Raw genomic sequence first — 13791 nt, 5'->3', positions numbered from 1 at the left:
TTTGACCAAATCTTCCTTAATCCTGATTGAGCTTTTCATCCGTATGACCAGCATGTCCGTTGTCTTATCTGCTCCCCCTCCTTTGTTGCCAGCTCCCCCTCGGGGGCTGAGAATACCCAGATGCCTTTGTTTCATTCTGTCCGTCCTCACTTAGGCCCACGAGGCCAGAGGGCCCACGTTAGGTACAGGCGGAGGCTCAGGTCAAGTCCTTTGACCCCAGAAGTCAAAGTTAGGACTCCGTGGTGGGAAGCTGGGATCCACCCTTCTCCCGAGGCCTTTGGCCAAGTGGCATATTTGGAGGTACACCTGCCAGGCTCCTGTACTGTAGTGCAGTGAGAGTCCTGTGGCTTCCAGTTCATTCTGCATGGAACACAGAGGAAGCTTCCCTGGATTTACTGAGTCTTTATCTCAGGTCATTGTTTTCTTCTTTTAACCTCGGCCCAAGATGCTGTCCTGGTCCCAGAGAAGCTTGAGGTGTTTCGGCAGCACTGCTCCCACTTATCTGCAGTCTGCCCAGATTCGATCCTGTGCTCTTCCCGCATCGATTGCACGTTACCACTGATTCCTTCCACCTGCCTGCCCAGCTCCCTTTTTTTTTTTTTTTTTTAATGATAGTCACACAGAGAGAGAGAGAGAGGCAGAGACACAGGCAGAAGGAGAAGCAGGCTCCATGCACCGGGAGCCCGATGTGGGATTCGATCCCGGGTCTCCAGGATCATGCCCTGGGCCAAAGGCAGGCGCCAAACTGCTGCGCCACCCAGGGATCCCCCCAGCTCCCTTCTTGCTTCCAAACCGCAGCTATCCTTAGCCCCACTGCCCCCACCCCCACCCCGTGGCTGCTGCCTCCTTCTCACTGCTCCCCCCCCCGCCCCAGCCAGCATCTCTCTTCTAACGCTTTCCATCCTCTTCCGTGCACCTCCTGTGTGGCTTCTGCTCACCTGACCAACCCTGGGCTGCTCCACACACTGGGACGTGCTAGAGAAGCACAGGACGGCAGCTCCGCTCTGCTTCCTGACCGCTGGGCTCACACGGGCCTCTGATGGTGCCTGGCATCTCTGGGATCCACTGACTCGCCACTGCCCTAGCCGTACTCTCCTTCACACCTTCTCTGTGCTCCTAGAAACCTCACTTCTGTTTTCTCAGGGAACAGGACGTAAGCCCACGCCCATCCACCCTCACTGTCATGTGCCCTGCCTGCCTGCACTTGTCCCCCAGAAAGCAGCTGGCCATATCCTCGGGAGGACCCCATGCTAATGCATGAGCCCCACTCCCACCCCTCCTGACTCGGGGATGGCGCCCTGGCACACGCACCCCTCTTCACGGTGGTGTTCACGCTGAGCCATTCCACCAGAAGCAAGTGTGCTGTGAGCACCCCAGCAGGACCAGCTCCCTCCAACCACCGCCTCATTGTACTGCTCCTTTTCTTTTCTCTTGCCTTTTTTTTTTAACTGGTTTTGAAATTACCATAAGCCTATACAAAAATACTTTAAAACACAGAGTAGCCGCCTCCACCTCACCACCAGAGGCTCATCACGCAGCTCCAGCAGTGACCAGTTTATACCTGAGCTGGTTTCGTCTGTCTCCCACCCCCAGCAAGTCCGTGGCAGATGTGCACATCATACCACCTAGACACGCTACATACCATTATCACATCTCAGACACTCTCGCATTTTAAAAATCCAACGTTTCTTAATACCTTCAAATCCCCAGTTTACATTTTTGATTGTCTCATAAATACCCTTTTTTTTTTTTCCTTCCTTTAACAAATTGTTCAAATCAAGAGTGAATGAAACAAAGTCCAGCTGATGGGACAATTGGCGAGTTGGTCTCTTGTGTTTTTTTATTTTTTATTTTTTGGCTGCCCGACCTGCGGTGGGGGGGGGTGGGGGGCGGGGGCTCTTGTGTTTCTTAGGCTAATGGTCTCCCTGCATCTCTCCCCTTTTCTCATAGTTTATGTGTGGAAGGAACTGAGCTATTCATCCTAGTAGATTTTTCCAGTTTGGGTTCTGCTGACCTCATCCCCATGTGATGGTTTAACATGTTCCTCTGTCCTCTGTGTCTCCTGTCAATCAGAAGTTGGATCTCCAGACCCAATCAGATACAAGTTCAGGCTTCAGCAAAACTGCTTCCTGGGCGGTGGTCGTGTGTTCTTCTCACAAGAGGTGGATGCCGTCTGGTTTTCTCTCTTTGTGTGAAGTGTGCAGCTGTTCATGCTCAAAGCCAAGGCCCATCCATCCATCCCGCGTTAGAATCACTGCACGAGGCCACTGGCCAGTGCTCGAGTATCGGCCCTGACTCTTACACGGCTCGTCTGCAGCAACCCCTTTTGTTGGGAATCTGGACCAGAGTCTTGCAGGGTTTTTCTTCATTTGCTTCCTCCTCTTCAGTTGTGTGCTTAGAAGCCATTCTCAGGGGTAGAATGATCACGGCCAAGGGAAGAGCGTTTCAGTAGGCTGTACTCTGGGTGGTATTGCTTCGTATCCATTTCCTTCCACCCAGTCCTGTCTGCGCACACCAGCTGCACCATAACCTCCCAGGTTTTTGTAAGGAGTGGGGGTCGGTCTGGGAACGCCCGTTCCTGTCTTGTTCTTAATGGGCCTCACTCCAGCGGTGTACTCTCTGTGGTCCAGTTTTTGGGGGAGAGTTTGCTGGTCATTCCTTCAGAGTTAAAAAAGCAGTTCGGAAAGGACTTTTCATTGGAGCCAGGGAAACACAAAACCAGCTTGGAAATAGAATAGCCAAAGGTTGGGCAAGCATCCCTACAGGAGAAACTATTTTCTCATTTTGTTTCGGCCTATTATAATAATAGTATATGTATTCATTCTAGAAGATTTAAAAAATATACAATCAAAGAGAAGAAAAATACAAACCACCCGATTCTTTTATCACCCAACAGAAACACTTTCACTGTACTTTTTTTGTTTTAGGTTTTAAGTTACGGTGTGATGTTTTGTTTTGTTTTTAAGGTTTTATTTATTTATTCATGAGAGACACAGAGACAGAGGCAGAGACACAGGCAGAGGGTGAAGCAGGCTCCCTGCAGGGAGCCTGATGTGGGACTTGACCCCAGGATCACAACCTGAGCCAAAGGCAGATGCTCAACCACTGAGCCAGCCCGGTGTCCCTGATTTGGTTTGGTTTGGTTGGTTTTTTCTTATAGATCAGAAGCATTTCCTGTAACAAATTGCATGCAGTCTGACTTTTCCTGGCTGCATAGTATTCTGTTGTCTGGTGCCTTGAAGTCTTGGGCAGGCCCTGCCGTCCTGCCTCCACACGGCCTGCATGCAGCTTTTTCGCTGTGAACGGTGCCGTGCTGAGCATTCAATTCAAGCACGAGCACCTCAGCCTGGCTTTGATCCTTTTTTACAGAATAAATTCCTTGAACTGGGCGTGAATGTTTTGGGGTTCTCTCTGCCCAGCACCTACAGTTGCTGTTCCCCCGCCAGTGGCTCACAGCACGGCTCACCAGCCCCACTGCCTCAGGGATTCCCCCAGCTTCCCCCATCACTGCCTGCCTCAGACATCCGTTTACCAGTTGGCGATTTGCAAGAGAGGACGTTGGCTTGCTTGAACTCTGAGCTGAGGCACATCAGCTGAAGTTCAGGGGCCAGCCCATGCACTGGGACGTGGCCAAGCAGGCCATGAGCAGAAGCAGCCACAGTACAGCTTGTGACAGTTTGCAACACTGGGGTTCATCTTCCTTTCCTTTTAATAAATTTGAAGACTATCTTTCTGAATATATCATACCTCTAGAATGAAAGTCTTCGTTTGACTTGCTCACTGTGCCTTCTGTCAGCTGTCTCCTTGCAGGATGCATACACTGTGCTTGGCCTCTCTACCAGGAGCCAGAGTTCCAAAAATAAGTAAAAATATGAATCCCGGCCCCAAAGAACCCTGCCTGACAGTAAAGATAATACTCTTATATGATACTTAGAGCCTGTCAGGTCCTATTGGCAAATTTTTTACCTGTATTAACTCATATTTTAGAAATAAGGAAGGTGAGGCACAGAGAGGTTGTGTAATTTACCCAAGATCACACAGCAAGTTCAGTAAGTGGTGGAGCTGCACTTGGAGACATGTCCTTAGTGCCCTAGGTCCTACTGACAAAGCTGTGCAAAAAGCCTTGGGAATGCTTCCACAACCTAGAATCCCCAAGCTGTGCAGAATTACACAGCCGTGGCCATACAGAGAATAGAGAGGATCTGCCTAGGAAATCCTCCCAAACATATTGAGTAGGCAAGACACGAAGTTGCAGACAAAGTGTGTGTTGTAATCCGGTGTGTGGTTTCCTAAGTACGTGTGGTTGTATCACCAAAATGTAACAGAGGTTAGCTTAGGGGATGGTGGGGAGGAGGCGAAAGGAGAGGCCTTTCACCGCTTCTGTAGTATAGGGATCCTAGAGACGGGGGCATTCATCACGAATCCTGCTACAGCCACAGAACAGAATGCAACACTAAAAATTATGTACTGCTGCTAGAGGAATTTTATTGACCTGGCGTATGCCTGCCTCTCGCTAAAGCGGTGTGCAGATAAAAGCAGATGAAAGTTTTACCTATGGAAAACACGTAGAAAAGTCCAGAAGGAAATACGGCACATTACCGTCAATGGCTACATTTAGGTGGCAGGCTTGTGGAAAACTTAACTCTATCCTTCTAATTTTCTGTAACCTGTTTGTATTATATAGTCTTTTGTTTTTTTAATTCTGGATTAGTTTGGACATCCTGTTCTTACGTAACTGAGGCATGAAATCGCATACGGTCCCGTGGACACCTTCTAGGCTTCCAACTTTCATCTTCTAAGAACAGGCACTCACTCTCCATCGGTCCTCCCGGTGACCGAAGGAGGGGACAGCGCTTCCCCACCTCGGGGTCCCCTCTGGTGACCTTGCTCTCTGTGGTTGCTTCCCACAGTGGCACTAAGGAAAACAGAAACCAGCCATCACCTCTCCCTAGATAAAGCCAACATCCCGCCTGAGATCTTCCAGAAGTCATCGCAGTTGGCAGAGTTACCACAGAAGCCACCACCTGGAGACCTGCCCCCGAAGCCCACAGAACTGGCACCCAAGCCCCAAATTGGAGATTTGCCACCGAAGCCAGGAGAACTGCCCCCCAAGCCGCAGCTGGGCGACCTGCCACCCAAGCCCCAGCTGGCAGACTTACCTCCCAAGCCACAGATGAAGGACCTGCCTCCCAAACCACAGCTGGGGGACCTGCTGGTGAAACCCCAGACCGGAGATGTCTCACCCAAGGCACAGCAGCCCCCCGACGTCACGCAGAAGGCACACCCGGCGGATCTCTCCCCAAATGTGCAGTCCCGAGACGCCATCCAAAAGCAAGCATCTGAAGACTCCAATGACCTCACGCCCACTCTGCCAGAGACGCCCGTACCACTGCCCAGGAAAATCAATACGGTGGGTAGACATCAATTTTGAGGCTTTTGCAAAACCCTGCTGCTCTCCGAAACCTGGCGGGAGAGTCTGTGCCCCAGCTAACACAGAAAAATCACAAGCTTGCTCACCTAAGCTGGCTGTGGTTCAGGCATGGTGGTGGAGCAGAGTCTAGTGGTTAGGGACGCGGGTGTTGGGTGTTGGACTCCAGCCAGCGGGCTTCAGGACCCGCCCTGAGCTCCCGCTCTCCCTGTGTGACCTGGGTGCATTCCTTACCCTCTCTGAGCCCGGTCCCCTGGTACACCGGAAGGAGCTAATGCAGCCGCTGAGCTCACGGGCAGTTCGGTGCAGTGAGGGATGAGCGGCAGCCCGCACACACTTGTCTTAGAGCCTGGAGGATGATATTTCCCTTTCTTAGAATCACAGGAAGGCAGGTTCCCTCTCAGGGTTCTGAAAATCTCCCACTCAGCTCTCCCCGCATCTTCCCAGAGGAACCAGAGGCAAAGCCCAATGAGACTTGCACAAGCAGAGTTCGGCTGACACCCCACATTCCCTCCTTTTCCTGAAATGCTCTCTACAATATACCGATTTTATTTTAATATAAAAATCCTTCCCCTCTCCCCCCCAAAAAAACACTCTTTTTTTGGGAAAGTGCCCCGGGAGCATTCAGTGTACTATCTGCACCGCCCACGGCTGCACCCCCACGGCTGAGGAGCACGGTTAGTGAGGAACCGGAAGGCCTCCCACTGCACACAGGGGATCCGCCCTCGCTCATTATAAAATCAGCATTGCGGTAAAAGTGTGTCACTTCCACGCTAAGGGAAGGGCAGGAAAAATAAAGCCCGTTCTCCCTCGGGCTGGAGACCACCGCAGTCCTGTATGTACGGCGGCAGATGCCTCTGCTCTTCACGGGGGCGATGTCCCGAGAGCCCAGGCACCGCCAGGCACCTCGACGTACAGGATCCCAGCACGTGCCGTGCACTTGCCAGTTGTTTTATGACCTCATTTCATCCTCCCCGTTATCAAGTATCACCTAGGGGCCATGGGCCCGAGACAACAAAGACTTGCAAGGCCTCGGTTCCTCTGCCCCACCAGCCCCACTGCTTGCGCCCCGGGAGGAACCGCAGGAGGGAGTGGGGTGACTTAGGGAGAAACCAGGGACAGAGAGAAGTCACTTGACCCAAAACATTGAGAGCCACAGCTTGCTTTTTTCTTTTTAAAAAAAAAACAAATTAATCAGTGAGGCACCAAAAACCTCCTTTGGAAGATGATTTCTCCATTCCCGTCTGTCTGCAGAGAACCAGACGTCCCGCAGATAAAAGTGCAAGTGAAAACTGATCAGAAATTAAAACATTTTGGGCAACTGCCTAGAATCCTCCCAGCCTGGGCCGCCGCCCTGTTTAACCAGCATGTGCTGACTTGGTACTTTGCATGAGGGGACTGAGAAATTTGTTTACGCTGTGCATTCAGTATGCAGAAGCTGCACATTTCTCTTTACATCATGTTTCCCAAAACCATTTTTAGACTCTGCTGTCATCTCTGCAAGCTGCTCTCGGGAGTGGGGGAGGGCAGGGTGCTTCAGGGGTTTGGGCGAGGCTGGATTTCAATCCCCACTTGCGGTTTCCTCTGTCCTGGTGTGGGGGGCACAGAGTGGGGGAGCACACAGCCCCCCGCGCTTGCCGCCCCCTCCACAGAGGAGACGTGGAGGCTCAGTGAGGGTAAATCACGGGCCCAAGGCCACTGTGTGCTTTTGTCCAGCTAAAACCCAGGTTCTTTCTTAAAGGGGAAAAACAAGGTGAGACGAGTGAAGACCATCTACGACTGCCAGGCGGACAATGACGACGAGCTCACGTTCATGGAGGGGGAAGTGATTGTCGTCACAGGGGAGGAGGACCAGGAGTGGTGGGTATGTACCAGGCCGCCTCGGGCGGGCGCCCCCGGGGACCGGGGTCCTCACTTGCCCTCCAGCGTTTTCATGGGGCGTCTTCTCTCCCCGAGTCGTGCTAGAAACGCAGGCGTGGAGCTCTGACACCGGGTTGGGAGAACGAACGTGTGCCTGTGCTTTGCCCTCGTGATCGTACAACCTGCAAGCCGCAGGCATTTCCTGCTTTTTCAGATGTGAAACTGAGGCTCGAGGTTAAGCATGTGACACAGGTCGGAGGCAGGCGGTCAGCCTTCGGAAGCATCTCTGACCTCAGAGCCTGAGTCCCCGTGTCAGGCCATCCCGGGCCAGGCATCAGGGCCGGGGGCTCCATCCTCAATCCGGCGGTTCTGCCTTTGTAAAGTGGGGCATGATACCCTCCTCCCTTGATTTTACGGGAGTAAACAGAAATATCTACAAAAATCCCTTTTACATTAAAACCTGCTGCCCGAGCGTCCTCACACAGCTTGGAGATTCTCAGCGGCTCCAAGGACAGCCCTACGCATCTGTGCTGTTGAGGCTGTCAGGATTGAGCCTCCTGTGACAAACAGCAGGCCAGAGGCACCGTGGGTGGTGGCCACCGTGGCAGGTGTCTCTCCTGGCTGGGGATGCTGCTTCCTCTCAGCCTGGGTCCCACCTGCCCGGAGGGACCCGTTCTGTGTGCTGAGGAAGGGACCTGCGGTTCACAGCTGAGCCAGCAGAGCCTGCCAGGGCCCGAAGCACAGGTGCACGCACACATGTACACACATGCAAACACACGTCTACATGCAGCAGGCATGCGTGCTCCTTTGGCTTTTCTTCCTTTGGGCCTGGAGAGCACCTCCAGACTCCTGATCACAGGTTCTGCATGGACCGAAGCAGTGGCTCAGAGGCCCGTGCAGCTTTGCCCCCCAGAGTTCCGATTGTCAGGACCTGGGAGGGTGGGTGCTCTGAGCCTCTGGCCAGTGGAAGCCAGGGGTGCTTGGGAGTGCAAGAGGACTGGCCTGCAATGTGCGCAGTGCTGCAGCCGAGACATCCCGGAGGAAGTGATGAGGCCTCTCTCTCTCTCGGGGGTGGGGGGTGGCCCGGCCCCGGTGGCCCTTCCTGCCTCTCCCAGGTCCAGCCGGCTCCTGGCGTGGAGCCTGCTAGAGAGCCAGGTTAGAATCACAACAAGGAGGTGGGCTCTGAAGACCCCGGCGGGAGTCACTTTGTAGCTCTGTGGCCTCCAATAAGGCACGTCCCTCCCATAAGCCTGTTTCCTGCTCAGAAATGAGACAGGAGTAACCTGCCTCCCAAGGGTGTCCCAAGAACTCGCTTGGTGATACGCTGGTATTACTATAAACAAGCAGTGATCGGATCCTTCGCTAGGAATCTGATAACAACAGCAGAGGGCCCAGAGCGAGTTAAGTGGAAAGTTTTCACTGATGCCTCTAGCATCCTCCTCGGTGGAGATTCTTTTTTTTTTTTTTTTTTTTTTTTGACTATTTTATTTATTTATGCATGAGAGACAGGCAGAGGGAGAAGCAGGCGCAGGGAGCCTGATGTGGGACTTGATCCCGGGTCTCTAGGATCACACCCTGGGCTGAAGGCGGCACTAAACTGCTGAGCCACCAGGGCTGCCCTTGGTGGAGATTCTGTGTGCCGTCAGCACATATGCCGAGCCAGACGTGAAAATAATGTCGCCCATGCCACCAGTGATTTCCGATTCACAAATCCTCTCAGGGGCAGGACGCCAACTAAGACCACCCCCCAGGTGGGTAAGTGAGGTCTTGCCGTCGGGTCCACCCTCAAGGTGAGAGAACCGTGCATGGTAGCCCAGGTGGCTGCCCAGGTGACCGGCCCCGTAGGTAAAGGGAGCAGCGCAGGCTAGCCCACAGCTCCAGCTCCAGCCACCGCCGACACCACGGGGGCTTGTGGACGGCGATGAGAGCTGGCCTGGCCTGGCTCGTCAAGCCACCCTCCTGTCTGTGCATCGTCCCTTCCGGCCGGTGCGCGTGTCCGATGCTCTCTGCTGAAGGCTCGTGAGAGGATTCTCTTAACGCAGCACCTCTCGGTCCGAGATAGTTAGGAAGTCCTCGCAGGCGGCCGTGGTCACAGGCGCAGGCGGCGGACTGGCGGAGCTGCCGCAGAGGCCACCGTCCACGTCAGGCCCTCCCCGTCTCCTTTCCCCACGGCAGCCAGGAAACAAGCCCTGGGCCAGAGCCAGCCCTTCGCATCTGTGTGCTTTTTCATAGAATCTCCCAACAGGCCTGAGAAGAAAGGGTATCTTAGCCCCATTTTACAAACAGGAGGCGTCGCAAGGTTTGTGTGAGGTCACGGGGCCAGAAGGGCAGCCGCACCCCCAGGTGGGGGATGGACTCGGGGGTCTGCAGCCTGTGTGAGCGCGCAGGCGGGTTCTTCCCCACCCCCCACCACCCCCCACCCCCCGTCAGGGTGGGTGTAGACCTCGGCAGACAGGATGAGGGTCCCAGGCAGGGCTGCCTCACGGACCCGCCATGTGTGCGCCGTGACATCCGCGTGCAAGTGCCGGAGCGGTTGTACCTTGTGTTACGACCGTACGTAGTACGCAGCTGACGGCGGGGCAGGGTGAGCGCGCGCCCCGCCCCAGGCCTCGGGGCCCAGTCCAGGCGCGCGTGGGCTCCGCGGGGCTGCCGGCGGCCTGACGCCTGTCTCTCCTTCCTGCAGATCGGACACATCGAAGGACAGCCCGAACGGAAGGGGGTCTTCCCGGTGTCCTTTGTTCACATCCTGTCCGACTAGCAGAAAGCAGAGCCCGACGATTGTCCACATCCTCATGCGAGACTGCTGCCTGCACGTAACCCCGTGCACACGTGTGTATATAGCTGCTGTTACAGAACGAGAGACTCCCGGAAGGGCCACCTCAGGAGGGGACTCGGTGTGTGCTGTAAATACCCCGTGGGCTCCGCCCTCGCCGGTGGTGGGGGGGCCCTGGGCCCGGCGCGCCGTCCTGGGCGCCCGGCACTTCCATCCCGATGCCCTTTTCCCAGCAGACAGACAAACCCAGGAGCATAGGAGCTGCTGGCGTTGCGGGGAGAGGGTCTCCAGCAACCGCTGGGAGGCGGGGGAGCGGCTCTGTTCCTCACCAAACAGTATTCGCAACCGCGTTGCCCACAGCGCAGCCTTAGCAGAGAGGTGGGTTCTGTTGTCCAGGTGAGACTTTCAGCTCCGTGAGAGCAGCCCGTAGTGCTAGCTGGGTGCACAGTTTACAGCTACCGCAACCGACGTGGGTATTTATTACAGAGAGAAGTGCTCGGTTCAGTGTGTAAGTGTTACTCCTCCGGCAAAGTGTCCACCGACCCAAAACCTTCGGTGGCACCTCACGGTCCCCACCGCCTCGCGCAGGGTAGGCCAGGTGGCTGTATACTGTCTTCTGGCGATGCGTGCCCGCCCCTGAGATATTACCTCATTATGCAGAAATAACATATCCTTCACGACTATTTTGACAAAAGCTTAAAACGCATCTGATGAAGTTCAACTCTGAGGAACCGAGGACCGCCAGGAAACATTAGCCTCTACGTTATGCATGCATTTAGAAGCTTACCTGAGATCTGCCTTTTATAAAGGAATAGTACGGACAAGTGGAACTGTACGTTTTTTTAACTTGATCGCCATTAAAGCAGAAATTATAAGGTCGCAACACCTGTTTCTAGTCAGTCATTTGGCTTTCCCAGAGCGTGAAGTTCCATATCCTATCCTGAATTCGCATCCCGCACACGTGTTAAAAGCATCTGATACGTCAACTTAAATTATTCTCTTAGTCTTGTCCCCTGGTCAGTTTTAAACTCGTGAAAGACGGATTCACGAAGATGACGGATTCAAAGGTCAGGCCCCCACCCCCCACCCCCCACGCTCTCCCCACCACCGAACCCGGGTGCCGAAACCAGCCTCTTCTTCCCCCGTGCTCTTGATCACGCCCCAGTCGTAGGTGAGGTTCCCGGGCTTACGCTGTGCTGTGTAGACGCGGCACTGTCAAGCCAGGTCCCAGCCGAGTGCTCGGACGCCGCTGCGAGGGGCCCCGTGACCCGGCGGCCTCCCTGCAGCGAGTCTGCCTCCACGGCCTCCTGGTGCCAACACCGTGAGGATGGGGTTGCGGCCATCAGTCCGGGTTCTGGAAAGAACACAGTAGCTGCCCTCCCGGGGCAGCGGGGCTGCTCTCTTGATTGCCAGGCTCGTGTGTCCCTCTGGCATCACGTTTGCTTAAACTGCTTTGCTGGCAACAGCACTGAGAGCTAAGAGTTCTAAGCAGCTAACCTCGGCGGCGAGAGAGAAAGGTCCATTTCACAGAAGCACAACTCCCCACCGACCCCTCGGAGAAGCCCCCGTAGCAGCGTCTCCGCGCTCAGTGAATAGTGATTTAGTTCTGCTTAAGTGAGTACTATGAAAACTTCGAATAACCACCTGATAGGTAAACCTTGCATGACAAACCTGCAACACAACATCTCAGCTGTTCTGGAAAGTGATGTTAAGCAGTTGTCGCCCGTGGGGGGGGACCCCGTGAGCTCCCCGCACAGAAGGCAGGCGTCGGGGAGCCCTTCCCGGGGCATCTGCAGCCCCTGCTCGCAGGCCACGCTGGTGTCAGGACAGGAGGTCTCCGTCCGGAGTGACTTAGGGCCCTGGTTCATTCAAGTACACGTTTTTAGTTGCATTAAAGAACTATTCGTTTTCGTGGCCTACAGTATTTCCAGCTGATCTCAAAATAAACTGGTTTTTCTAAAAAAAAACTCAAAACCTAGATGTCTAAAATTACATGGAGTCACTGTCTCTTCTTCTTTTCTTCTTTTGCAACAACTTTACACAAACGCATTTTTTTTAATGCCTCCCCGCCCCGGTTTTGTTTTTGTTTTCATGAGGAATCTGAGTTCTCTCTAACCCAGCTTACTGCGGGACATAGGAAAGCTAGGTATAAATACCTTTGGTGATCTCGGTCGGGTGTGAGTCTGATAAGTGAACCACGATCTGCAATCTTGTACATGATATAGTATTTTGAAGGTTATGGAACCTTATGAAAAAAAAATAGTTAATTAGTTCTTTTTTTTCCCCCAGAGGGGAAAGTTACATTCTGCAAATAGTCTGTATCTTATTTTACTGTTGAACAGCAATTGCTATTTATTTTTTTATTGCCTAGAACTTCTACATGTTGTGTAGGGATCCCGTAGCGCCACCAGGTAAATTCCAAACTCTCATCTGGATGTTACCACCAGACATCAGTACGCTTGTCGTTTCACATGTATTTAATGTGACTGTTTTTTCAGTACTGTATGTGTTAATTTCTACTTTTTTTAATATTTAAAATTGCTTTTAAATAAACATATTCTCAGTTGATCCCAAACATCTGAAATCAAACCATTTTGTGACTTGTCCACTGTGTTCCATGTGGAGAGAAGCAAGACTGCTTGGCTGTGCTTTGTGGGGGGATGGATAACAGATCAGTCCAGCTCCTGTGTAAAAGCTCGCTTTGGATGCATAAAAATGTCCATTGCGTTCCTCAGCTTGCAAAACATAGATCTCAGCATTTTGGGGTTCCCCCCCCATTCTTGCACCCACTCCATGTGAAGAGGGAGGGCGGGGGTAGCCCCGGTGGCTCAGCGGTTTAGCGCTGCCTTCAGCCCAGGGTGTGACCCTGGAGACCCGGGATCGAGTCCCACGAGAGGCTCCCTGCATGGAGTCTGCTTCTCCCTCTGCTCGTGTCTCTGCCTCTCTCTCTCTGTGTCTCTCATGAATAAATAAAATCTTAAAAAAAAAAAAAAGAGGGAGGGCAGGGAGCAGCCCCAGGGCCAGGGGCTGGACCTATGTGACCTCATCTACCCCTCAACCCATCAAGAAGCACATGTGCACCCCTCCACTTTACGGAGCCCGAAAACGAGGCTCAGACCCAGGGCTCACTGTCACATGGGAGGTGCCATGGCTGGTAAAAGACCAAGTCAGGAGTCTAAAAGAGTGGGTCTGGCACCAAGGCTGTGCTAGAAAGTTCCTAGTCGCATTGCCAAGTTCCAGCCAGAGGCGCGGAGGTGGGCAACGCCCGAGGCTACAGCACCGAAGCCCCCGAAGCGTTTGGCATCCTCCTGTTTCCTGCCCTGAGCTTCGTGGACGCGGTGCTGGTCACACACCTGGGCCAGGTAAGCCCGCCCAGCCATACCCCAGTGACTCGGGGTATTTCTGGGACGGGCTAGTGGAATCCTCTGGATCATTCAGGCAAAGGGGCAGCAGCTTTCTCTCTAATCAGTGTTGCACTGGTTCCATTGGTTCTGTATTATTGTAAACCTGGGACGGTGTCTGGTGGAAACTACAGACCTGTCGCCGTGGAGCGCTGGGAGCCGCGGACAGCCCTCCCCCAGCCATGCTGGAAACCGGAGGAACCTCTCATCTCCGGGCTCTCGGGCCTTTGAGGCCTAGATGGTGGATGAGCCCGCTTCCTGTGTGTGCATTCGGTCCTCCGTGGGCGAAAATCCTCTTGAGGCACGTCCGCCCGCAATGCTGAGCTGCC

The 13791-nt window shown here is 53.7% G+C and overlaps 1 protein-coding gene across 5 annotated transcripts in view; it reads left to right on the top strand.

The window, feature by feature from the left end:
• ASAP1 (ArfGAP with SH3 domain, ankyrin repeat and PH domain 1) overlaps window positions 1-12650 on the top strand; it is a 357813-nt gene extending 345163 nt beyond the window's left edge. For all 5 annotated transcript variants that reach the window (XM_049092734.1, XM_049092733.1, XM_049092730.1 and 2 more), the window contains 3 exons: window positions 4911-5410; window positions 7170-7292; window positions 9972-12650. In XM_049092734.1, the coding sequence (XP_048948691.1) occupies window positions 4911-5410; window positions 7170-7292; window positions 9972-10046 (698 nt within the window). In that variant the 3' untranslated portion in view covers window positions 10047-12650. The remainder of the gene's footprint in view (window positions 1-4910; window positions 5411-7169; window positions 7293-9971) is intronic.
• The last annotated feature ends 1141 nt before the right edge of the window (window positions 12651-13791 follow it).

Source organism: Canis lupus, chromosome 13 (genome assembly GCF_003254725.2).
Source record: "Canis lupus dingo isolate Sandy chromosome 13, ASM325472v2, whole genome shotgun sequence".
In the NCBI taxonomy this organism is placed as follows: domain Eukaryota; kingdom Metazoa; phylum Chordata; class Mammalia; order Carnivora; family Canidae; genus Canis; species Canis lupus.
This window is presented reverse-complemented; position numbering and strand designations above follow the sequence as displayed.